General features: G+C 38.1%; 1 protein-coding gene across 3 annotated transcripts; it reads left to right on the forward strand.

Moving 5' to 3' along the window:
* Positions 1-1094: 1094 nt before the first annotated feature.
* On the forward strand, positions 1095-26277 carry ddx6 (DEAD (Asp-Glu-Ala-Asp) box helicase 6). Of its 3 annotated transcripts, none has more exons than XM_078426775.1 (14): positions 1095-1225; positions 7446-7921; positions 10490-10553; positions 11654-11758; positions 12147-12276; positions 13096-13242; positions 13751-13845; positions 14947-15069; positions 15689-15817; positions 16611-16727; positions 17612-17675; positions 18269-18370; positions 18649-18839; positions 21291-26277. In XM_078426775.1, exons 2-13 carry the CDS (start codon positions 7713-7715, stop codon positions 18822-18824), a joined length of 1461 nt encoding a protein of 486 aa, XP_078282901.1. In that variant the 5' UTR covers positions 1095-1225; positions 7446-7712; the 3' UTR covers positions 18825-18839; positions 21291-26277. The 3 variants fall into 3 exon arrangements, with proteins under 3 accessions (XP_078282901.1, XP_078282902.1, XP_078282903.1); XM_078426776.1 differs by having other exon boundaries at positions 1195-1335; XM_078426777.1 differs by lacking the exon at positions 1095-1225 and adding an exon at positions 1627-1712.
* The last annotated feature ends 1245 nt before the right edge of the window (positions 26278-27522 follow it).

The raw sequence follows: 27522 nt of genomic DNA on the forward strand, positions 1-27522 counted from the left end.
TCTTTTTAAAAATTTCACTGTCTTCTTTAATTTAAGCATTATATATGTTTTCTGTATTGTCTGAACCTATGCGCCTGTAATGCCATTGCAAGCAAGATTTTCATTGTATCTGCATCTTGCTGTACTTGTGCTCGACTAAACTTGTATTTATTCAATATAATGTGATAATTAGCCAGCACACCTGGGATTTCCTACAGGCAAAGTCTCAAGTAAACATCTCATCTGAAAGACCACACCTTTAATAATTTTTAAAAAAACCTTCAGCATTTGCAATATATTTTTCTAATCCTAGATTATTCTTCCCAAGACTTTGAAATGTATCCTATGTGTAGAACTTCAGGAGGTCTTGCGGTACATCCTACGAAATAAGACCAGTATATTGAAAAAATCAAGTTGGTATAAAGTAAAAGCACACAAAGCCAACAGCTGACAGATGCTGTGCTAGATCTTTGTTAGAACAATCACAAATTATTCCCACTGCCTTCCACATGGTTTCCATTGACCTCTCTGTCTTCCTCTTGACTGTGTGTCACGGTTTGAAGTCTTCCCTTATCACAACACGCTTCACGCTCAGGCAACCTTTAAAGACTGAGCTGTTATCGAACCACAAAATGGGCAATGTGGGCAAGTTAAATAAATCTCCACTCCAACTCATTTTGAAGAGACCCTTTTGAAGAAAAGTGGAGCCACCAGGAGAGGGCGCGAACGTAGAACAACAAAGGTCACCAACAAAAAACAAAAAAAACAACATAGGGGGGGGGGGGGGAATAAACAAGATAAACGAGAACAAACCACGCGAAAGAGAGAGAGATAAACACGGAGTTGAAAGCAATAATAATACCTTCTCAGCGTATCAGGGAATAAAGTCAATGGCCAACATGCAGCTTGACAAGAGGGCGGTCACGTGACAGAGTTTGCCCTTTCCTCCCTCCTCCTCCTCCCCCCCCCCCCCCCCCTTTTTCTTCAACCGCCCTAAACTTAAATTAAAAATTCGAAATCACTTCATTATTTTCTGTCGTGTACGGTCGATTTTGGGGATTTCATGAGGTAAACAAGTGTTTTTATTTAAAAAAAGCGGGTGCGATTGCTTTAATAATTGATGCGATGCCCGCCGATGACGTTGAGGGCTGAGAGTGGAAGCGCCATGTTGGAATCGGGCAGAGCTGACAGACAAAAAAGAGAATAAATATAAGACAAAATCGGTCCGAAATCGCCGCCATCACGGGTTCGTTCACAACTATTTTCTCTCGAGCTAGTCTATCGAAGCGTCAGGGCCAAGGATGGACCTTTATTTTTGAGAACCGTAGCCCCCCTGGCTATTATTTATAAAGCTGCGTAGGGAGTTGATTATTTTTTCTTCTCTTCCGTTTGGCCGTTGCTTTGGTGCAAGGGGGGGCAAACAAAAAGTCTTTGGCGTTGTTTTTGCTTTAAAAAAAAAATGCGTTTAACCTTCTTGAGCTTCGCATTGTGTTAAATTGATTTTAAAACGCCCGTTCTTGTCGACGGCTGTTTGGGGGTTTTTTTCGGAGGGGGGGGGGGGGGGGGTTTAAAATGTCTGGAAAAAAAAAAATGATTGCTTAATTTGTGCTGGGATAATTCTATAGAGGGGGACATTCATTGTGGGGACATGTTTGGGTTTGCGCCGTCTCATTCTCTCCGAGGTGACAGGACACTAGAGGAAGAAGCCCAGGCAGCAGTAGCAGAGATGTGTTGTAAATATTGACCCATTTACTCTTCCCTCTCCTCGCCTTAAACCCCAGTTGCTTTCTTCTCTGTCTGGCAGCAAAACCAATTGTGTGTTTTTTTGTTTTGTTTGTGTGTATGTGTATTTTCAAGTGAGTTTTTTTTTTTTGTTGTTTACACTTGTGTGTTTTCTAATCCATCTTGATTTCCGCCTCTAAAGACTAAGTCACTGTAATGTGACGTGCGATGTGTTTTGAGAATAACATGCACTTTTTTTTTTGTTAAATGGCTTAATTACCAGAAATAGTTCGAAGCCATTAATTTCTTGAGTTAATTTCGAATTGTTCATTTTTGTGTAGGATTAATCTGTCGTACAAATAATTCACTCTGCCTACTGCTTACTCTGTTTAATTCTGTTAAGTTTTTGTAATTTAAATTGACGAATACTTGACGGATAATTTAAAAGTAATTAAAATTTAATCTGGTTTTATTATTTGTCAACACAGGTTGTGGATTTTTTAAGTATGCTTTTAATGAGTGGATTCATGGGATATATTGGGGAGAGTAATTGAAGCTAGGTGACATTTTGCTTTTAACTGTTGGAAGAAACATCCAAATGATTAATTTTATCTGCTTTTTTTATTTCCATTTTTATTAAAATATATATTTAGGAGGGGGTGGAGTTTTAATTTGAGGAGGATTTTCCTGTACTGTATTCTGCAGTTTCTTATTCAAAATTTGTGCTCACTTAGGTCCTACATTACAGTTTATCTTTGGGGAGTGGGAGTGGGGTGGGGGATAGAATACATTAGTTCAGGAGTCCTGTGGAAATTTGGCAAGTTCCAAATGTTATTGTACAGTCATCCTATCAAACGCTTATCAATACCATATGCTGCAGTTTGTTGTTCTGATTGGCAGTTCTGAGTTGCCCTCCCATTCTGTATAAACTGAGGGCAGATTTAATAATAATATTGGGTTTGGTCCTAATGAAATTGGACAACTAAAACTTTTGTTGGACAAATAATTCGGTAGGTAAGTTAAGTAGCGACGAGGAATCTGACAAAATACTTATCAGCTTTTGATTCCATATTTTATGATATTCATGAGTTTCAATGCACTAATTGTATTCTATCCACAAGATGAAAGGCTATTTTACAAATTCCGAAAGTAAAGCACATTCCTTGGTGAAAGTAGTTAGCAGTTTGAGTGATTAGGACTGGATTGTTTGTCTAGGTATATCAGTGTAATTATGCTGCTGTTCTTGCATTGCAATTTGTTTCCATTGGGTTTGGTTTTAGGAGCATCAGCAGGATTTTTTTTTGGTGGTAGTGGTCATAATCCAGTTAGACTTGACATGCACTGGTATCTTGATTGGCTCTACCCTGCAGAGCACTGATTTATTGTAATCGTTCAAGGTCTTTCAGTCTTAATGCTTGCAGGTGAGTGCAACAGTAGTTGCCAGCTCTTCAGCTTGTTGCCATAAAAAATTCTGGGCTGGGGAGAACTGTTCAGCCAAACAAAAGAGGGTGAAAACAGCTTCCATCACATCCAACAGAAGTTGATTGATTTTTTTAAAACTAGAATCTGTGCACTCTGTCAACAAAAGGTATTGTCATTCCTCAGCAATGGATAACACTTATCATGGCGAACGTGTAGCCTTGAGCCCCACATTTTGTCTCTGAGAGGTTGTACCACTCGCCTTGGGTGTTGCATTGATGATGAGCCATGGACATTTCTTTCCTATAGGGGCACCATTGATGGGGGAGGGATTTATGCCATTTTCCAGTCATAGCAGCAGGGACAACAGAGACTTGTACCAGCAAGCAAAAGATAATCCTTAATGAGTTATTATGCAATATGAAGATTCTCATCCTGAGAATTCATCCTGACCAATAAACAAGGTATCATTTGTGTTATAGAACAAGTAATATGGATGTGAATGGTCTAATTTGAGGTAGACTGCAAAATTATTTAGCAGAAGAGGACAATATTCAAAAAGATTCACAGGGTTTGTGTTAAATGTGTTCCCTCAATGTAAAGGGTTTAAACTGACATCTGGAGCTTGATCCCATGTGCAGGTTGGTTAAAATAATAAGCTCCTGGCAGCTGGAAGGAAGCAAAGAATGATGTTGGTGGTATTGAAACATTTGGCTTGAAAATGTGGTATGAGGTAAAAATCCCCATCAGTCGGGCGTCTGCTTGAAGATCCATACCACCAGGACTAGAAACCTGCCTTTGCATGATGCTATGTTTTTTGTATGAGAATGGGATACATGCGTGCATCTTATCAGTACAATGGAATAGGGCACAGTCAAGGACTTAAAGGGTGAATGCAAATTTCTGTTGAGAATGGCAAGTGAGTTGAGGGACTTAAGTGGTAAGACCAAAGAAATTTAGTTTGTTTCTCTGAGCAAAGAAGGTAAAGAACACATTTTTGACAGATGCCGAAAAGCATGAATCATTTTTTTCCCTTGGCCGTAGAATCAGTAAGATGGATTTAATGTGATTGGACTAGTAGATGCAATCGGTGATTTTAGCAATGTGCTCATTTAGAAAGGACAAAGAAAATGGAGTTAATAGTTTTAGGAATAAAATTGTATAAATTGGCAAGATGAGTACAAGGAGAAAGACTGGAGGAGCACAGTTAATTGGATATTGCTACCAACAGACTGATTATCGGTGCAATGACAAAATGGCCCTTGTTAATTTGTAATTCAATATTTTTCACTGACGGTGCATTCTAGTGATATGATTTTGAAGATGTTTGTTATTTTTATTGGCTAATGACTTGAGACTCATCAAATAATTGGTATAAATTCAGAAATTAATTGTCTGACATTTATTTCATTGGATTTTTTAAGTAAAATGAGAACGATGGTTGGAAATTTGATTTAGACTTCAAAATTACTGTAGTACTGTGCCCAGTGAATAGGTAATTTTCTTTATGCCAATTTTCCCTTGCAATTGTAAAGAATCATTTAAATTTGATTTTTGTTTTGCTTAATAGTATTTTGACTCTGCAATATTTGTTTTAGATAAGTTTGGACAAATTAATGAAATGAAATAATAATGTTTTATGAAATGAATTGCAAAATCAAGATGGCTGGATATGTTGTTCCTAAATATTTTAAGGTCTTTAAATGTCCCTTTCATTTATTTTTCTTTCTGAAAGGTTTTTGTGTTTACCCCCAATGCCAAGAATTTGGTCTTGTCTGATTTCAAAATAGCAGATTTTCCAACGATTTATCAGTGTTGGGCCATAGGCACTGGTTTTTAGCCTAAATTAATTTCTGGCGATGTTATTTTAATAGCAAGTTGTAATGTAGCATTTTTCAATCGAAGATAGACACAAAAAGCTGGAGTAACTCAGCGGGACAGGCAGCATCTCCGGAGAGAAGTATTGGGTGATGTTTCGGGTCGAGGATTTATGAGAAACAAGAGGCTTAGAAAAACAGAGGCAGTTAGAAAAACAGGCAGTCTGTGGTAGGCCATAAGATCTCATGTCTGCTTTGTCGATGTATCAATAAAATTATGACGTATCCTTTTTCATGTGCAATTATCATTTTCCTTGATTCACATTTTCCTAATCTTTCAACCTGTGTTGAAGGTATTCGACAACTGAGGTTTTGCACTTATCCACATGAGCGACTTTTCAAAGATGAATAATCACAGTGAAGAAAATTTGTTTCACTTTGGTCTTGAATTTTGTGACTATAATTAGACAAGCGAAAGGAATTGCTTTAAGCATTTACCCTCTGTAGTCCTTGTGGAATTTTGTGTTACAATAAAATTGCATTTCATTTTTCTGAGCCAATCAATCCTGCCCAATCTCCTGGAATCATCTAGCCAAACTATATTGCACCATCTCTAAGTAAACAACCTTCCTTGGATTAGAGACCAACCAAAAGCCCTGCCAATTTTTTTTTTTGTATTCTTGAGCTCTACCCTTTTTGCAATAAAGACAATTGTATAATTTACCTTTCTAATTGCGAATGTTTGTTTGCCCATTATCTTTTTTTTAACCTGAGGTCTCTGGTTATTTGCCATTTTTGCCCACTAAATCGGCCCAAATTCAGGGTGTGTAACATGGAGGTTTGAACCAGCTGCACACCCAAATGTTGTACTTGCAGTTCCACGCCCCACACTTTTTTGGATAACATCTTGATTCCTAAAGCCAGCTCTTGATCTTCAAGACCCTGACGGGCACATGGCCTTCCAGTTGAAATGGAAGATGTCCAATGATGGCTGAAAGTCTAGAATTGTCTCTTAATACTATTAAAATTCACCAGTAATTACCTTTTTTTAAAAAAGAGGTTACATAGATTTAATTTTAAATTGATTTAAGTTTTTAAGTTAACTAAATACATTTTAAATAATTTGATTTAAAAAAAAAAAAAAAAAAAATGTAAGTCATCTGAATCTTGCCCCACTCCCTCGGAGCATTGAATAGGGAAGACTGATTCTATACCTGGTTGAACTTTCAGGTTGAGCAGACAGGTTTCCGTCTGTGTACCTGCTGCTTAACTGATTTATGGTATTACTGGGCTTCATGAACAGTCCTTTGTTAGAGCACGGGGTGAGGGCCTCTTTTGAAAGTTCAGGAAATAGGAATTGGCTCAAGTGGTTCTCAGAAGTGCGTTGGGCTATCAGTCTGGCTTTCCAACAAGAACTGCTTGCAACTTTGATCTAGATATTTATTCAGTGGTTACCTTGTCTATATACCCAATTGTACCTTCAAATACTAAATGCTGTTTCATAAAATCATGCTGCCTCCAGCCAATATTGTAGTGGTGTGTCTTGCCATTTCTTTGGGGAAAGATTCCAACTGATGTCGGGCTAACCTTTTGGGATCTTAATCTCTCAACTACTTCATTATCATTTTATTCTGCCCTTGATTGGCCGTCTAATTTTGATGTTAAGTTCATAAACTTATTTTAAGATAGTCGCATTTTTTTGTTCCTATTAGTTATATTTGGTTTTTTTTGCCAGAAACATGAATTGTAAAGGCAGAAAGTCAGTCCTTTTTAAAATGGCCTCTTTGGCTGAAAAAACACATCCTGAGTTTTGAATGTGCACTTTTCTGAACTAATGGATTTTGAAGAACTAGTGCAGACTTTTTAAAAAAAATGCTGAAAATAATTCCATTTGGGCAGCATCCATTGTGGGAGAAATGGTTGACATTTCAAGTTGATAACTTTTAATCAGAATTACAAAATCAATCCAGAAAAGTTACGGAAAATGAAGGTTTGGTGAATGGGTCACATACTCCCAGGTTGCTTTGTCTTAGTTGCTGGTAACATATTGTTAATGTGTTCCATGTATAAATGGAGGAGACAAATTATGATATTGGATAAGTATCATGCAGTATATGAAATTCAGAATTGACTAAATGATTCCTTCTCTCCAGAGATGCTGCCTGTCCTGCAGGGTTACTCCAAATTTGTGTGTCTATCTTCGATTGTTATGTATGCTGGAGTAAAAAGAATAGTTGAATTTGGTGTTGAGGAAATACAGTACATCGGAATCTGTACATCAGTTGTTCCTAATTCAGAAGTATTCTGAAAATTAGGAATGGCAGCATGAGAATGGATCATGAAATACAATGCATAAACACCATGTAGTGGGATTGTTGAACTTCCTAATGATGTGAACCTTTTTTAATTAAGATTGCCAAAGATGGTGGGGGGGACTCTTGTTGCTATTAGTAGGTTTAAATGCTTGTTTCTAAACTTATTTTTTTAAAGCTGTTTAATTGCTTACAGGTGGAAGTGAAAACATTCAATACCTTTTTTTGAAAAAGGACTTATGCGGAAGAATATTGTCTACGAAGCATCAGTGCAAGTGACTGCTTGACTTTTTAAAAAGACTCATACGAGTGCTTGCTTTGATTGCAACGGGAGGACTCGTATATATTGAGCGAACTTTATTATCTCTTCATTTGAAGAGGTTTAAACTATTACAGTTTCTGTATGAACATTGGGCTGTAAACTGAACTTGCATATACATATATATATATAAATATATATAAAATGACCACAGCCAGGACGGAAAATCCCATTATTATGGGTTTGTCTACTCAGAACGGGCAGTTGAGAGGCCCACTGAAATCCAGTACAGTCCCAGGAGGTGTGCCACCACAGCAAGTCGCACAGACCAATCAACAGCTACAGCAACTAAAAAATGCCAGCACACTTAATGGCACTCAGCAGCAAGCACATACAACCAGCAGTACTATCAAGTAAGTATCTTTTAAAATCTTTGAAAGATAGCTTTATTCTGATTGTGAAGGTTTGTCACGTTTTTTTTGTTGAATTATTTTCTTAATGTATTTAATTTGCCTCATGATTTACTGTGTATTAGTATGTAAATTGCCAAAGGATTTGGGTATTTAGCTGGAATGTCCTTTTGGAAATGTAATAGCCGTTGTAATATACCAAAACAAGATTGTCAATTTGCGACAGGAAGATCCCACAGATGTAATTGAAATAATGCTCATCTCGCAGTCATAAGATTTGTACAGCCTAGAAACTGGCTCCTTGGCCCAACTCATCCATGCTGACCAGATTTTATAGCAAAGCTAGGTCCATTGCCTGCAATTGGTCCATAGCTCCTGAAACATTTCCCATCTATACCTGTCGAAATGTATTTTAAATATTGCCATTGTATCCACCACCACATATTTCTCTAGCAGCTTGTTCCATATATGCATCACCCTCTGTGTGGAGAAATTGCTTTGCAGGTCTCAATTTTTCCCTCTTGTCTTGAATCTATGGCCTCTAGTTCTGGACTCCTACCTTGGAAAAAGACAGTGGCTTCTCATGATTTCATTAGATCTCTATAAAGCCACCCCTCAGCATCCTATGCTCCAATAGGAGAAAGTCCCTGTCCCTACAGCCTCTCATTATAACTCAAGTCCTTGAGTCCTGGTAATATCCTGGTGATTCTTTTCTGCATCCTCTGTAGCTTAATGGTCTTCAGCAGTGTGACCAGAACTACACGCATTACTCCAAATGTGGTCTCACCAATGTTTTGTACAGTTGTAGGATGACGTCCCAACACCTGTACTTGATGCATTTGCTGATGAAGGCAAAAACGCCAAATGCTTTCTTCATTGTCCTGTCCACCTGTGCCACTACTTTAAAGAAACTGGATCTGTAATTAAAATCTCTGTTCCACACAGCCCCAGTCTTGTCAGAGTTCAGCTCCATCTGCCATTCTTGGCCCACATCCCTTGATGATCCGGATTCTTTTGTAAACTTAGATAGCTTTCTTTGCTGTCATTCTACCATTAATCGTGCTGTAATCTGCAAATTTATTCAGTGCATTAACTGCACTGCCATATAAATCATGAATATAGATGACAAACCACAGTGGATTCATCATCAATCCCTGTGGCCCAACTCTGGTCACAGACCTCCAATCAGTAAAATAACCCTCCACTACCAAGCTCTGACTCCTTCCACAAAGCCAATTTGAATCCTAGTGTCTTTCTTGCCCTGGATCCTCTATGATCTTGGTATAGTGTTGGCGGTTAATGGATAATTATTGGCAATGGTGTCAACATGATTGATTCTATTCACTCTACTTGGGTAATATTGCCCTATTCAACATCTTTTAATAATTAGTTATGGCTATCATTTTTCCTTCCCTATTTTGTCCCCTTTAAATGGTGATCATTTCTTATGTGATCATTCCTTAAGTTTTTTTTGCTCATTGTCATGCCAACACTCTTGACATTGCAGTTACTTAATTACCCTTCTTAATATCTGACTGCCTTTTCCCTGTTCTGTATTATTTTCCAAATACCATCTGTTTGGTGCTTTTTATCTAAGAACCTTTTGGAAATAGTTTTATGTAACCACTGATTTTTTTTAAAAAAACAGTAATTTGAAATTGTTGGCATGGACAAGGTTGTAGGAGAGTTCTGTTTCCCAAAGATATCTCAATATTTTTAAGCTATTTAGGTGAATTTAAATTGCATATTATCATCCAGTTTCTTTTTAAAATATGGAAAATAATGTGCATCACTCCCAGCGTAAAATTATTTTTCCTGTCAAGATTTTGGCTAAATGTTTTTATTTCATTCCATTAAACTATTTCTGACATTTGAGCTGTGAATTATGTGAAGCACTGCCAGTGGTACTGTCTGATTTCCTTCATTTGCCATAACCATATGTAATAAGACTTTGAGGAAGAGTAGGGGTAGAGAGCCAGTAGTTGCACAATTCTGGAATTTCCAGAAATGAGAAAACTACAGGTACTCCCCAGGTTACGATGGTTCGACTTGCGATAGTTCGACTTTGCGATGGTGCAAATGGCAGGGACCCGTAGCGAGCCGCCGCTCACTTCTGGACTCATGATTGCGTGTTTTCAATGCATTTCGACTTACGATACTTTCGGTTTCCGATGGGTTTCTTGGAACGGAACCCCATCGGAAGCTGAGGAGTACCTGTATCTACAAATGCGAGAAATACATAGAATTTAAATTATGCATTCTATAATTTGAGTTGTAAAAATATCTATTCTGCTAAAAGCAGTAATAATTTTCCTTACTTTTTTTTTGGATACCCATTACTGTGAAAGGCAAAGGATCGGGCATATGCATGTATATGGAAGATCCTGAGAATTTTTTTAAATGTAAAAGCTCATTATTTTATCGGTTCCAATCTTCTCTTCAGCACTTTTCTTTGATTTGTAATTATAGTGGTTAAAACTTTGAGTTGAGCATCTTCCTTTTGTGCCTTAACAAAACTTTGGGGTTAACAAAATGGGGCTTAATGTAAGCATTTTGTCTCATTTTCTATAGACCAGGTGATGACTGGAAGAAAAGTTTAAAGTTGCCTCCAAAAGACAGGCGGATGAAAACTTCGGTAAGAAGCCTACTATTTTTCTCTAATTTAGACCATTCTAAATTGCCTGTTTGTTGCCTTTTTAAATTGTCATAAATCAGGACATTGTGAGTATGACTTATTTTTCTAGATGGAATTTGTTTTCCCACATTCAGTCCAACCTTGATGGTTAATGACCAATCTTGAAGGCCACTCTGTAATTTATCATTATGATACCTTGAAGTTGGAGGAAACATGTACGTGAATGTGGAAACTTTTATTTTTAGTAATTGGACTGTTGCAGCTTAATAATAGTTACTTTTGTTAAGTCTTGTCTCCATAAGTTAGGGCAACAGATAACGTGATTATTAGTGCTTCTCTGACCTTGATTTCTACAACTAATTTCTGTCAATTTAGGGCAGGCAATTATATTGGCTCGATCATTTATCCATGTATCAGAATATGACATAAAATTCCACAGCTAAGGTTTTAATGGGCTTTTCTAGTAACCAGTTTTGAGAAGATTTTATATTACCGAAAGAATCCTTGGAGCGTAGGAGAATTAGAGATAATCTTAGAGGTTTGTAAATGAGGGGAATAGAAAGGGTGAGTGGACAGCTTTTTACCCAGAGTAGGGGAATCAAGAACCAGAGGACATAGATTTAAGGTGGGAGGGAAAGATTTAACAGGAACCCGAGGGGCAACCTATTCACACAAAGGGTGGTGGGTATATGGAACAAACTCAGAGGAAGTAGTTGAGGCAGGTATTATCACAGCATTTAAAATACATTTGGACATGTACATTGATTCAAAAGATCTAGAAGGATATGGGCCAAACACCATTTATCCACTGCCACTGTAAATTTGGCTTTATAGTGAGAAGTATTAAAAGCAACTTTTATTTTTGTGTCATGCATAAATTAATAATGTTTCAGAAAGTACCTCTGTGATAACTGCAAGGATTTCATTGTTTGGTTTTGACATTTTCAAGTTTTATTTTACTCCTGTCTTACATATTAGCTTCCAATCTATTGCTATTAATCACATGGTAGCCCAAATGATAGAATTCCATATTTTAACTATTGTAACATTGTATATTGATGTGCTGCAAAATCAGCCTTGTTATTTATTTTGATCTTTAGGATGTAACTGCCACAAAAGGAAACGAATTTGAAGATTATTGTTTGAAGCGCGAGTTGCTAATGGGCATTTTTGAAATGGGTTGGGAGAAACCATCTCCAATCCAGGTATGGTATATCCCCTTCATCTTGTATTAGCAGCCTTGTAACAGCCTTGTATTCAGCTCTTCAAGCTCTTGCCTTCTCCCAGGGAAGCAATCCCACTAGTCTTATTCGCCCTCCTTATTTCTCCAAGTTTTGCAACTTACTTGTCCTTGCACATGCCCATCAATTCCTGATTTTTTTTGTTTTGTTTGCATGAGCCAATTGGTCTACCAGCACATCTTTGGGCTGTAGGAGAAAACTTGCAATCATTGCACACCCAGCTTCTGAGATTTGACCAAACCCAGATCACAGGAACGGTGGTGCTCAAAGGATGGTGAGATATTGTACAGATTGGCTATGGTGCATGATTTTTTTTTTTTGATTTTAATATTCTCAACTCTGTGTTTCTCAGGAGGCAAGTATTCCAATTGCATTGTCTGGCAGAGATATATTGGCCAGAGCCAAAAACGGAACAGGTAAAAGTGGAGCCTACCTCATTCCATTACTTGAAAGGCTGGACCTGAAGAGAGACTACATTCAAGGTTTGAATGATTTCTGTATACATCCTCGATTACAGCTACGTCCCCCCAATGTCAGCTCTTTCAGTAATTCCAATTAATTTAGACAGATGATAAAGGGCAGGCTGGAAAACCACTGAGGGCACCATCCTCTGAGCAATATTCAGTTGTGAGTGCTGATCAAGTAGAGGTTTTTTTGGGTTTGTAGCCAGAATGCAAACTGTCACACCATGGGTAGCTCATCTGGATAAGGAAAGGAGAAACTGGCCAGGAGGCAGGACAAAGTATGGCAGTTAATAGGAGAATACAGGTGAGGGGGGGGGGCTGATAGACAGATGGATGTCAGAGATGAAAAGACGGAAGTGTGAGACAAATGGATTGAATTGTGAAGCTAGAGGAAGGAATGTAGGTGGAAAGTGAGGAGGGGAAGAGAAATGAGTGCAGGTGGGGCATGGGGAGAGGGATTTGAGGAGGGGGGGTGTGTATGTTCAGGAACAGAATTGTTCTTGTGCGTCAAAATAAATTCTGGGTGGTAGGTTGTCTCGTTTATGGCAGATTGAACATGTCAGTTTGATGTTTTAAACAAAGCAATCTGAATTTTGCTGGCTCCAACATCGAAAGATTCATGTTCCAAGAACTTAGACATTGCAGGCAACATAAAATCCCCTGGAAGGCAGCTATAAAGTGAAGTCCCCATTGTTGAATACGCTTGACTTTTTTGCAATTAATTGAAATGTTGTTGTTAATTATTGAACATTTTCATTTGATTTATCAATTAATATCAGCTATACTGATGAAGATGGGTCAATGGCAACCTAGTTTTTATTTTACTTTCCATTAAAGCTATGGTGATTGTGCCTACCCGAGAACTGGCACTGCAAGTCAGTCAAATCTGTATCCAAGTCAGCAAACACATGGGTGGTGTAAAAGTGATGGCTACCACAGGAGGAACCAATCTCCGGGATGACATCTTAAGACTTGATGAGACAGGTGGGTATATAGCTCGATAAACTAAGATTGTCAGGTGTTTTTAATCATCTTCAGACTGAAGAAAGGTCTTGAGCCAAAACATCCTCTATTCCTTTTCTCCAGAGATGCTGCCTGATTTGCTGAGTTCCTTCAGCATTTTGCCTATCTTTGTTGTAAACAATATCTTGTTTTTGTTATATCTTAATATTTATTAATTCAGGTTTTTTTAAATGTTGGGTAATGGCAATTTAATGCTGAAAGGACATCGAGTTATTAAAATCAGCAGCTGGAGATGACCATTTAACATTGTATATCTAATTGTTTATTCTGACAAATTAATATACCTTATTAATATATCAGCATTAAGCATCTTAACTGCTTAGTTGAGCAATCCACAAACCAGACTCTTACCATGTGTGTTATAGTTGCATTAAACAAGATTGCTAATCTAGTTCATCTAGTGTCCTTTGTCTTTCATTGTGAATGTGTACTTGAAACTGCTGTTAAGAATTTGTTTTGTTAAATACAGTCCATGTGGTGATTGCAACACCTGGAAGAATCCTGGACTTGATTAAGAAGGGTTTGGCTAAAGTGGACAACATACAGATGATTGTACTTGATGAGGTAACTTAGTTAAAAATGCAATTTTCTTCTGATAACATTCTAAAAAAAGATTAACTTGGAATTTAGAATGACTCTTGGGTGCAGTTGTATATTGTAGTAGTTTTATTCATCTAGAAGTCTTGATGCACTCTGAAACTAATATCTTCACACAGAGTGCTTATGTTTGATTAAAGTTTACAAGTAGATAATCCTCTGTCAAGCATTTTTGGAGAGAAACAGTTGGGTTTTATTAATTGATTGACCGTTGAAGGTGAAGGCCACCATATTTCACCTTTACCAGCCTATCCACAGGATGCTGCCATTTACTGTATATTTTCCTCTTGCATTTGACTTTACAAAATGCAATACCTCGTCTGGATTAAACTCCATTTGATAGTTTTCCAATTAATCTTTTATGGCATCTTTTGACAAACATCCTCGCTGTCTACAACTCAACTCATTTTCATGTAATCTACTGCAAATCTGAAATAAAAATAGAAAATACTTGCAATATAAAATACAGATCTGCAATACTTTTTCCATAGTGTTACCGGACCTGAATGTTTCCAGCATTTATGTTTACATTTAGTTGGGTTTTATTACTGGATTTTATCAGATCTTGGTACAATAGCAATGGAATTTACATTTGGCTTGTGATTAAAGCTGGTATTGGTAATAGTGGCCATCACTATTATTGTAATTAATGTAAACCAAACTGTTTGTAAAAACTTGTATTTATGTAGGTTTGCTTCTACCATCCCAAAAGTTTAATGGTTCTTTTAACTGTAATAATGATATGAAAGCAGCATTGAGGAGCTTTGGGGATATATTTATTTTCCATGCATACTGCATCTACTTTATCTCAATTACTGTATTCAAAATATTTTTTTGGAAAGTCTTGCTTTGTACATTAATAAATTGATACTGTGTGTTTCTCTATTTCATTAGCGAGCCTGTTCATAATGTGACCAATTACTGAAAAGTCAGCAAGCCTGAAGGGTCGTCCCTTTATTATTAATATTTTGTCCTATTCATTTTTTTGACCTCTAAGTACCTGGTTTAGCAATTCTGTTCTGCAGTCGCAAAGTTGTAACACTGAATCTTCCTGGATTATTTATTTAGGCAGACAAACTACTGTCACAAGACTTTGTACAGATGATGGAGGATATAATTTCTACATTACCAAGAACCAGACAGATACTGCTTTACTCTGCCACGTTCCCACTCAGTGTACAGAAATTCATGGTAAGAATTTACTGCTTGAAACCAGTTTCATAAAACTTGCTTCAGTTTAAAACATGTTTCTGCCATCCTAGCATGTAGGTCTTAATTTTTGCTATTTTAAGGTAAACTCGGGCAGTATACTGTTGCCATCTGCTTACCATAATTTTTTTTTATGCCGGGAAGAAAATTGAAGATAGTGTGGAACATGTTTTCTGCAAGTTATAATTGGCACCATTGTTGACATTTTGCCAAGAAGCATCATGAAAGGAAATGTAAAAATAGTTCTTCATTATACAATTGCATAACATAATGCTGATGAAGAACTTGCATGTTATTTGTAGAACGCTTACCAATAATAATTAAGAGCCTGGTATTTTTATTGTAGTTAAAGGATGATGTGGAGGACATCCTTTGGGTTATTATTCCATTTTGCTCCTGTATGCAAATACCTGAGTAAAGCTGCTGTGAGAACATTTCAGATCTGTTGCAAGCATCTGAAAGAATGTCCATCAGTGATTTATTATTGAATCTCCATTTTGAGTTAACATTTAATTTAGTTGGGCTGCTTTATTACATCATTCTTAAACTGATTTTAAGCAGATAATCTGAAGTACAATGCACTGATTTGTTGTCTTGGCAGAATTCGCATTTACAGAAACCGTACGAAATTAACCTGATGGAAGAGCTGACATTGAAAGGAGTAACCCAGTACTATGCCTATGTTACTGAACGGCAGAAAGTGCACTGTCTCAACACACTCTTTTCTCGGGTAAGAGGGTGCAAGTGTTCGATTTTCAACATTAACTAAGAGAATAGTTTGATCTTTAGCTATGTTGGAGTTGTACAGCATAAACAAGCCCAGCAGCCAACAACCATATTTTGATTGAAATTGAAGCATGTGTTCTGAACACAAATGCAAAATGAAAGTTGATGTCAAGAGTAGTTTAAGGACAGTTGCTTTATCAAAGGTAATGTCTTCTGATAGTCTGAAGAAGGGTCCTGACCTAAAACGTCACCTATCCATTTTCTGCAGAGATACCGTGTGGCCTGCTGAGTTAGTCCAGCAATTTGTGTATTGGAATAAACTAGCATCGGCAGTTCCTTTATATTACATAATGTCCTCTGATATTTCATAGAGTAGATATGCCTATTTTGAGCAGTAATCAAATGATTGTTGCCTCTTGACACATTTTATCAAAGGCTTGCACCAGGAATTACTTTCAGATTAATTTTTTGCAGCGGAAGGAGACCCAGTGAGTGAAAGTTAATATGAATCGTTCTACAGCATGATATTGCAGGATGCAAGTCCATTGGGATCTGTAGGAAACTTTGAGTGTTCTGTACAACCAGAAGTCAGAGTAGCATTGTTCGTGTTTATTACTTACTCTCTGTTTTAAGAGCGGCATTGGCAAGATTGAAGATCAAATTGGCTGCATCTCGATGTGGTTAAGATATTGATTGAATAGTGACAGCTGAGTGAGAATGAAACAAGGCAGTTATAAATCGGTTTAGCATCTTGACAAACTGTCTTGCATTGTACTAACAGATTTTATTACTTTCAGCTTCAGATTAACCAGTCCATTATATTCTGCAACTCTTCCCAGCGAGTGGAGCTGCTGGCCAAGAAAATCTCTCAGCTGGGTTATTCCTGTTTCTACATTCATGCTAAAATGAGGCAGGTGAGTTAAAAAGAACACAAATTGAAGATGTTTGCTCGTATGAACTGATGACAACTGTTAGGTGGATTTTGATGCAAAGTTTTTTTTTAAATTGCCTGCAATGCCCGTTGTGATCATATAAATTTGTGATGTGCTATAATATGTTGAATTGTTTTAGAAGGGCATGGGGTGGGAAACTAAATTCATTTCATATTTTCTGGAGGATCTGGAACCAATCCAGTTATATAAAAAATTAAGGGGGCCAAGTATCTTGGTTTTCTACTCTTTCTCTCATCTCTCCATCCCCAAAGTTATCCCCTATTTGCTCCTGGGTGGCAATGTTCCACAAATGTCTGTTTTCCAGTACTTGGAAGAAATGCCTTGAACGCGTGGAGATCACGTTTGGAAAATAATTTGACCATCAATGTTTAATATTACAAGCTTTTATTTTCCTATAAAATACTCAAACAAGATTTCTCGTAGTGATTGGGACTAGATTTTGTCTGGTAGGACTTGGTAAGCTTGACTTAAAATGGAAGAATTTTAATAGGGACTCCTTTATATAGAGAATAGACACAAAAAGCAGCAGTAACTCAGCGGGACAGGCAGCATCTCTGGAGAGAAGGGAGGGCATCTCTCCAGAGATGCTGCCTGTCCTGAATTACTCCAGCTTTTTGTGTCGATCTTCGGTTTAAACCAGCTTCTGCAGTTCCTTCCTACACCTTTATATGGAGACGATTAAAAACTTTGATTCTCGCACTTTGTGCTCTTCGTACTGATAATGTGAGGAATACATTATACTATAAATAACCACATTTCTACTTTAATATGTTTTTAAATATACGGTTTTATAAATTATTTAGAATGAACTTCATTTAAGATGAGTTGTCAATTCTTTTCAACAGGAACATCGTAACCGTGTGTTTCATGATTTTAGAAATGGAATGTGTCGCAATTTGGTTTGCACTGGTAAGTATTACAGAAAATCATTTTATTGCAGCGTTAAATTTTGGTTGGCTGCTGTTGACTTTTGTGAAACTTCTTTAGTCATTTTATGTGTATTCTTAGATTGTATGGTTTTCATCTGGAAGGGGAATAGTATTCTAGTCATGTACAAAATAAGAAATATCATTTGATCATCTAAGAGAATCTAATTTGTAGGCTCTAGTTTATTAATTCTCAGACAATTAATTACTTAATTTGGTTTGTTAAAAAAGGAGGTGATAACCATTTGAGTAGATTTACGCTGATTACTTTTAAAACCTAACGGGTAAAGCTCCTAAATTGAGGATACTGCTGGTACTTTGGGTTTCATATTATATTGCCAAACCCATAATCATCCTGGATGTGAGCCCACAATGCAAATAGTGTGGCAAATATATAGGTGCACTCTTTTTCCATTGTGGGATTTCTCATAAAATATCTTTTGGCCTTAAATACATCTGATGAGTAATAAACATACTATTGATAGGTAATAGGTCATATTCTTATTCCACAGTGTCTTCCATTTCCCTCCCCTTCTACTCATCGGATACATTTTTAACCTCGCTGTCTTTTTCCAGATCTGTTCACTCGTGGTATTGATATCCAAGCTGTGAATGTTGTAATAAATTTTGATTTTCCAAAGATTGCGGAGACCTACCTACATCGCATTGGCAGATCAGGTGAGAATAGACCTTTTTATTGTTTTACTTCATAATTCCAGCTTGGCATTGCAGTCAATTCCCGGGTTAATCTTTAGCTATTCTTTCTTCCTTGCTAGTTCCTGTATGCTTTTTTTATGGAATGTGTTTGTCAATGCTTAATATGTGTCAGCAACACCCTGATTGGGGGTTTGGCAGTGTGATAAAAAATTGTGTGTGAACCCAATATTTCCAAAATGATCGAATTAATCAACTGATAGTTTTGTTCCAAATTTAATGTGTTCAATTTTTGTCTTCAGGACGGTTTGGCCATCTGGGCCTGGCAATCAATCTAATCACATATGATGACCGCTTTAATCTGAAGGCCATTGAGGAGCAGCTTGGAACAGAGATCAAGCCCATCCCTGGCAGCATTGATAAAAGTCTGTATGTTGCAGAATACCACAGTGAGCCAGACGGAGACGATAAACAGTAACTTCAAATTAATTTGGTTAGTATTTGAAAGAATTTTAACAGCAACCACTGGTAATGTGATGGTCAGGATTAAGTAGCTATGTTTAAATCTGGAATTGATCCCTAAGTTATGCATGCTATAAAGTGTTCTGCTAGTCATTTCCCTTTCCAGGTGTCTTATGCCATTTGGGTTCATCTGAAGAAACAAGCCAGGATTCTCTTTATTTGAATTCCTGTTACTATTTGTAGGAAAGGCAGAGTGACCTTACAGTAGGCATCTTGCCTTTTTATAGGCAACTTCTTGGCTCATGATGTCCCACGACCCCTTTGCCTTCCAATCAGAACCACCTCTATTGCCCACTTAAGTTCCATGAAATTTGCTGAGATCTGTTTTCATTTCACAACCTCTGCACCAAATTACATCCCATTCTCAGTGACTTTGTATTTCATATCAATTCACCAAGGTCTCTCATTTATCTTCCAACATAATCTTCTCCAGTTCATGAGCACAGTATTTTGCCATTTTATTACTTCATCTTCTCATGCTCATGGAGAGCCCTACCTGACCGCTTCCTTGATTTGCTATGGCTTACATTTTTTTTAAAAAACCTTCCAATTCACTTTTTGTTCCAAAAATGATTGGTAACATTGTGCCAAACACCAAATTTTACCACAACTGATCTCGCAGCCATGCAGTAAAGTTGCCTCTACTTTTAGGATATCTTGTTCTCCATTGATCCATTTTCTTTCTTAATTCAGCTGTTCTCATGCAGCTTTCTGCTCCTTCAATTGCAGTGTAAAGTCAGACATCTATCTAGCTTTTGCCTTTATGATATCTGATACGATCATGAATGAATGAATGAGTTTATTGGCCAAGTATGCATATACAAGGAATGTGCCTGGGTGCTCCACTCACAAATGACAACATAAACATAGTTAACAATTAAGAATAAAGCATAACCACATCAAAACAATAAGGATACAATATTACAGTCTAAACATGTGGGTGAAAATAAACCAGAGCAAAAAAGAGACTACAGACTTTGGTTATTGAGTAGAACTATCACTCGTGGGGGAAAAAAAGCTGTTTTTATGTCTGGCTGTGGCTGCTTTGACAGCCCGGAGTCGCCTTCCAGAGGGAAGTGCTTTGAAGAGTTTGTGGCCAGGGTGAGAGGGATCAGAGATTATCTTGCCCGCTTGCTTCCTGGCCCTTGCAGTGTACAGTTCGTCAATGGGGGGAAGGTTGCAGCCAACAACCTTCGCAGCTGTGCGAACGATCTGTTGCAGCCTCCGGATGTTGTGCTTGGTGGCTGAGCCAAACCAGACCATGATGGCGAAGGAGAGGACGGACTCAATGATAGCAGTATAGAATTGGACCATCATTGCCTGTGGCAGATTGTGTTTCTTCAGTTGCCGCAGGAAGTACATCCTCTATTGGACCTTTTTGACTGGAGTCAAATGAGAAGCAACATCGTCTTCAACATCCACCCACCAAAACTTACTAAGTCCAGCATCGTTCTAGAATGTAGATTTACTTAAGAGTTGCTCCTCACTGCTAACCATCTCTGTCCTCTGCAACATTTGTGAGGAGGTTCTTTAAGATTTGAGTCATCTGTCTTTGCCCTTCCAAAGATTCGGCCAAATGTCTGCTTTCCCCACTGTTTTATCACTTCCCTAAAATTGTATCTTTTTTCCTATTCATTCTCCTCTCAGTAAATCGATCTTGCCTAGAAGACGCAGCCACTGGCTCACTCAATGTTAATACTACTGAATTGCTAATATTTCCCACAGCAGATTGTGATAATGTTGCTAGTTCCCCCCTCTCTCTCTCTCTCTCTCTCTCTCTCTACCCACTTTCACTGTTTCCTACACCCATCCCAAGCTGCCTGCAATTCTGCCTCCATGGTGGGCTCCCGGGTTAGTGCTGCTGCATTGTCACTGTCTAGTGCATTGCAATCCTGACAGCTAATTATAACAGTGGGATGAAGTTTTATAAAATTGTATAAACTTTGGGTGTTTTTATTCTAATTCTGGTAGGCATGTTGATGGAAGTGGGATAATTTGGAATATGCTACAGAACTTCAGGGAATCTAGCCATGTTTTGTGTACATTTTGAGACCCCAAAGTATGGCAAAGGATGAACAGTGGTATTTACTCATACTTTAGTGTTTACTTTAGAGATGCTCTGAGGAAATGTTTTCCCCCCAGAGAATTGAAAATTTGCTGAAATATCCACCATGGGGCAATAGGAGCAAATCATTAAATGTATCTATGTAGAAGAGGGATATTTCTTTTTGCTAAAAGTAACAAAGGTATTGATGGTGGGAAGGCTGCTAAAGAGCATGATCAGCCACGGTTTGTGTTGATTGGCACAAGCACGTGGCTGAATTGCCTACATCTATTTTATCAAGAGCCTGGTTTATTAAGAATTGTCAAAAACATCATGACATTGTCCTTCAGTTCTAACAGTCTGTTTTTGTCTCCTCAGGCCCAATCACAGAATACAGAAACTGAAGATTTTTTTTTTTTGCCTTTTCCGGAACACATCATTTCTTGGGATACCCTTCTCTTTTCTTTGTCTAAGACAACACCAAACTCCCATTTTCCTTTGTTTGATGACACAAAGTGTAGTTCCTGATTTGTGAAGGACCATTTCTTCCTGAGCTCGTATGGTTTGCACTGTGTGCAGGGAGTGGACAAATATTGCACTAACTGGCACGGGAGATCTAGACTTAGCAGCACTGAAGAGCTGAACTGAACAGTGAACAGCACACTTTGTTATATTCTTTTTCCTTCCTTCCCCTCCTTTTACCCTTCCGTTTTTGCTGAAGCCACTGACCAGGATATTCATCTGATGGCTTCTCAACTTCTCCCAGTGCACGTACTCGTCAGTCTTGGGCTACAAAGATTTTATGGTATTTGTATAAAGTGCCTTAAGGTGATGCAGGACCATATGAATACCATCCCTATGTTATAGTCATCCATTTTTTTGAGGGGGAGGGTGGGGTGTTTAGGGGGGGTGGGAGGGATTGGGATGGAACTTAAGATTTATGTGACATTAACTTCATCTGTTTCCATTGGTGAGAGTAAAATGGAATGTATTGGTGGGGGAAGTGAAGAATCTGCAAGATTTTAGATATTTTTAATTTTTGAAAGGGACTATTTTCTTGGAGAAGTTGAGCTGGAACTCCAGATGAGATGTCATCTTGATGTATATATGTTAAATATGTTGGGGCTAATTTTGTTGCATTTGCGCTCAGAAGGAAAGCTTGCATTGTGCATTTTAATTTTGTTCACGGAGGTTGCCCAGAAGACTCCAAGCATGACCCTAGCAGAACACTAAGAATCCCACACCTTCCCTACCTTCCATCTCTTAGACTTGAATGTAGACTGTTCTGCAGCAACTGCACTTGGACTCGGAAACTTCTAAACACAGGCATCCATTTTCCTTCTGACAGCAAGATGAAGTGTGTCCCACAAAAGATTGATGTGTATACACCTGTAAACATGTAAATACGTTTTTTCTATCATCTTGTTACCTTTGATAAAAATAATTACTAGTTACTGGGGCTGGTAGGAAATGGGTAGCATGTTGCTGTGAACTAAAGCTGTGAAGGGCACTGTTGCATGCAGCACCAACATCATTGCTGATTTCTGTCAGCTCAATGTAAATACATCAAACAATCTATAATTAGAAGTTGGTAACATGGGACACAATCTCCATTTATGAATTGAAATATTTGGATACAGTGACGACACAAAACCTTTGACGACCAGTCAGTTAGCACTGAAGTGATTGATAAATGAGATCTTTTTAAATGTAAATCCTCTTCACTTCCTCCCCCATTTGCTAAAGAAAAGGTACCATCTTGCTGTGAAGCAAGAAAAACAATTAACCAATTAAGGAGCAGCAGCCAGCTGAATCGAGACCTTATACTCGTGACTGAAAACTTTAAAAATAAAGAAAAATGGGTGTAAGAATTGTACTGGCAACTAATGCAGTACTTGCCCCAGCCATCCATGGCTGTAGCCATCCATCCCTTTCGAATGTTAAGGTGATTGGAACAACTCGTTTTTATTTGGACATACGCATTCTGTTGCGATTTTCACCACCAGGAACTCTGCTGCCTATCCATTGGGGTTCAAGAGGATTATGGATTTGGAGGGGGGGGTAATTAAAAAAAAAAAAAAATCCCAGTCCAATTTCTCAACATTTTCAGTGTTTCCACTTTTGAGGAGCTGGTTTTGTTACATGCTGCAGGAACGTCTGTAAAATAAAAGAGCTTGGCACAGTCCAACCCACATGGTGATGGTCTGAGCAGCATATTGCTCTAATCCCATATAAATTGCATGTTCCCATTATGTGATCGACAGTCACTGTTTTGATGTGGAGAAGTAGGTCCTGCTGGACTCTAGTATTGTCCGCTCCAGTCAAATACACCCATGTAAGAAATGTGTATATTTCACGTTATTTGGACCTCTGGAATGAATCCTGGAGCCACTTTATTTGGACACACATTATCTCTTGTTTCACGCCTTCCCTGCCCAGTCTGCCCATTATCTAGATCTCATCCAGTTCATAAAGTAGGTTTTACGCTGATATTTGGAGATTTTATTTTGTAACAATAATTGTGAAAATGATAGGATGCCATTACCTCTACTTTTGAACCCTTTTGAGCATTGGTAATGGTATTGTATCTAAAAATTCAAGATTTTTCCATAGGTGTTCAGGTGTATATTGATTTAACTTCAGTTATACAGACATGTTCTGTGTCCATTTAAATATTTTTAGTATATGATCTGACTGACACATTGGACAATAGTTTTTTTTCCTGGAAGCAAATGACTAATCTTTGTGGTGTTGCCTGTTGCTGTGCCCCTCACAGTGTGCTGGTCGATTGGCCTGATGTACAGGCAGTGTGAAGCAATGGGTCAAAATAGTTTGCAAATATCCTCCAGCCTGAGTAACAACTGTCTCAGAGGCACCTATACTTCTGCACTCGCAAACCATCTTAATTTGAAATCTAAATGCACGGTCATTGCTGGAAGAATCCTTTTGAGTTCTGAAATCCTGCTGATCAATGATCAGCAGGCTAACTCTGTGTCCCCATTGAATTTTATGCTAGCCTGTGTACTGAAGTCCAGGGAAGAGAAACTGCAGTTTGGATACTTTGAAATGAATTCTATTTCAAAACTAATCTTGCTGTAGTTATGATGCTGGCAAACACCCATGAGTCCATAAAACCTGGAGGTGACTTATTTGGAGTGTTGGATTGCTGGTGGTTCATCCTCCTGAAATTCCAATCAGTTATGTTATATGGGGCCCCAGTGATGGACCATTGGATTCTTCCATTATTTACTTCCTTTTTGCTTTGTGAAGTGAACATCCATTTTGCAAATACTTGGGAATTGGTATGAGAGAGTGCAGAAGTAGTTCAAGACTAGAATACATTGAGTGTAATCCATGCATAAATAGGCACCTTGCACTTAAGTGCAATAAACATTTTGTGCTTTATATTGCCAACTATTTGTTATTGGGATTTTTGAGTTTAACAAATTTGCACCTGCTTTTCGATGAGTAGATTCTAGGCATGTGTAGGTGCCTCTTGGACAGACATCCATTTTGTTAATGTGCAAAAATTATAGGGTTTACAAGATTTAAAATGCTGTAAGATAGTGTCAGTAGCAGAAAGCTGTGTTAATGGAAAGACTTGAGCATGGGTACCAGCTGTGTAAACACCTCCAGTTCTACAGGTACTTCATTTTAAAACAGCTGTTATGGCAGGTTGGGATTAGGGAGTGGGTGAGAGGAAGAATTGTATTGCGACTTTCTTCATCCACAGTTTAAAAGATGAGGGGATTGTTCCATACACTCACTTCCCACCTTGTAAATAAAGACCAGACGGCAGTGTGCACATCAGACGCAAAGCTTGTGTTGGACTTTGAGCGTATGCACTGCCATCATTAACAAACAAACTTGGTGCCATGGTTTAACAATCCCTTCTGAAGCACAGATAAGTTGAAAATGTGTAGTAGTATTAAATGCTTGGCGCCTCCTTTTAAGGGTTGGCACTTAACTAGACTATCCCCTTAATGGCTACAGGTGTTGGTAGCTATCGGGGGATGGCAAGACTATGTCGGAGTATACAAACCTGTATAAAATTGGGAAAGATGCTTTGTTACCGTTGTTGAGTGTAATCAGATCTCTGCCTCAACAATGTTTTTCTAATTTGTAAGCCAGGAAAGTAGCAGGTCACAGCAGATGTCTACAACAAACTGCTTTAAGAACTTAGTCGTTTACAGCTCTTGTATTAAAAAAATAAGAGTTAAAGTCTCCATCTTCACTGAGTCGTTTTAAGTGGAAACATTCTACAAAAGGGTTGTGCTGTGAAATACTAAGTTTAATAGCAGGTGACTGGCTTCTTGAGAATTTTGCAATATTTTTTTTTGGGGGGGTGGGAGGGGTTAATTTTTTAATGTTTATAGAATGAGATGAAAGCATCTTTCCCTTATTCTCCGCGGCATCTTTCTGATGTGTGAAGTAACTAAACATTGGCTTGCAGTGTCATCAATAAGCCCTTCACACATGAGCTGAAAGTCATCTCATTCTATTTATATGTGTGTTATTGGGTGGGTGGTTCTGCTGTTCCAAGGACTTCATCTGCACAGACAGTGAGCACTTAAAACCTGGCATACCTGTGGTGAGATAAGTGAGGAAACTTCAGAGATAAAATCTCTGGATGCTGAGGTGCCCCATTGTGGCCATCTGACGTCAAACCATTTTGTTAATATACACCAAATATGGTCAGTTATTTTAACTTTAATTTTTATACCCACATCCTCTTTTTTTTTTAGTTTGTTTGGAAATGTGATGGTGTATGTGGTGGGAGATCTTTAGGCAGGATGGAGCTCTTAATTGTGCAGATGTTGTCCTTGGAGGGAATGGGATTGGTTGGGGTCAGGAGTTATTGAAATAATGCCATATGCATATGGATCTTTACCAAAGGGGGGGGGGGAGGGTGCAACAGGGCTGGGTTGAAAACAAATTATAAAGGCAAACCTGTCCCATTTCAGTGTTCAAGAAAAAAAAAATCTTAATGTTTCCCCAATTTGAACAAAGTTCCTTAAATTGGCGGCTTAAAATTAAAGCATAATTTAAACCCATTGCATTAAGGATACTGAAATGATAGGACTGTTAAATGGTGACACGTGGAAACAAATAGTGTTGCAAGTATGAAACAGAGTCTACTTTAAAAAAAAACATTTGATTTCCTATTATGAGTATAATTGGCTTGAATATTCCAGTGAAATAAAAATAACTTTACTTTTGAACCAGAACTTTTCTTTAAAGCTGATGCTGTATGGACCGGTTATGAAGAGATTTGGATACTTATTCAGAATGAGTTGAGAGATTGTTTAGAGAAAGCTACAGAGTTGCATTTTGTTCATTTCAATAAAAACTCACTGGAATCTAATTGTGTATCTGTGTTTTAATTGATGTGCTTGAAACCGAATGAGCAATAAACTTTAATGCAACTGTTACTGTGCGAGACAGAACTCCCAGATTTCAATGTTTGGCCTGAGTCGCAGTACCAAACTGAGCATGGGAAGTGCTGTTGTATATTTGTTACCCTGGATTTGAGAAAGATGGATTTGAATTTCTCTCCTTTGAATAACGAGTTTCTGGAGCTGAATATGCCTGAAGAAGGGTCTCGACCTGTAATGTCACCCATTCCTTCTCTCCAGAGATGCTACCTGTCCTGCTGAGTTACTCCAGCTTTTTGTATCTGTCTATGTGATTCAAAAATATTGTTTGAGAGAACTTGGCAGATACCTAGTATGCATTCACCATGAGGAACAAACATCTTAAAAATGGCGAAAGGTTGAAAACAAAATCAAAACTTTGCAACAAGTGATATATCTAGAAACACTTACTTCTTTCCCACCCGACCCCCCCCCCCCCCCATCTCCAGGGTAAAAAAAAATTGAACTCGAATGAATTTATGTACCTTTTTGTTGCCATTTTCTTATTTGGACTTTATCTACTTTTGCTATGTCATAAATTACAAGGAAATATTGTTTTCAATGTCTTGCATATTTGCCATTTTTATTTCTTTATGTTATACAGACCCTTTGGCCCAACTCGTTCATGCCAACCAAGATGCCCCATTTACACTAGTCCTACCTGATCCTGTTTGGCCAAATCTCTAAATCTTTCCCCATCCATGTACTTGTTCAAATGTCTGTTATTGTTCCTGCCTCAACTACCTCCGCTCACAACTTGTTCCATATACACACCGCCCATGGGGGGGTGGGGGAGGTTCCCCTGCAGGTTCCTATTAAATATTGCCCCTCTTGCCTTAACTATTTCCTCTGATTCAATGTTCCCCTATCCTGGGAAAAGACCCTTTGCATTTGCATTATCTCCCTACTGATTTTATGCATCTCGATAAGATCACCTTTCTGGAATGATATGTGCCAAGGAATAAAGTCCCAGCCTGCCCAACCTCTCACTGTATCTCAGGCCCTCAAACATGGAACATCCTTGCAAATCTTCTCTGCTTCCTTTCCAGCTTAATGGCATTATTATGTGAGTGCCTTGCATGAGAGAATGCATTGTTTTTAGGATCTCCCCTTGCAATAGGGGCATGCAAACTTTTTTGTCCATAATTTATTGTAGAACATCTGCCAAAGGGAGTAAAGTGTAAATTTCAAGTATT

The sequence above is a fragment of the Rhinoraja longicauda genome, chromosome 32, assembly GCF_053455715.1.
Source record: "Rhinoraja longicauda isolate Sanriku21f chromosome 32, sRhiLon1.1, whole genome shotgun sequence".
Classification (NCBI taxonomy): Eukaryota; Metazoa; Chordata; class Chondrichthyes; order Rajiformes; family Arhynchobatidae; genus Rhinoraja; species Rhinoraja longicauda.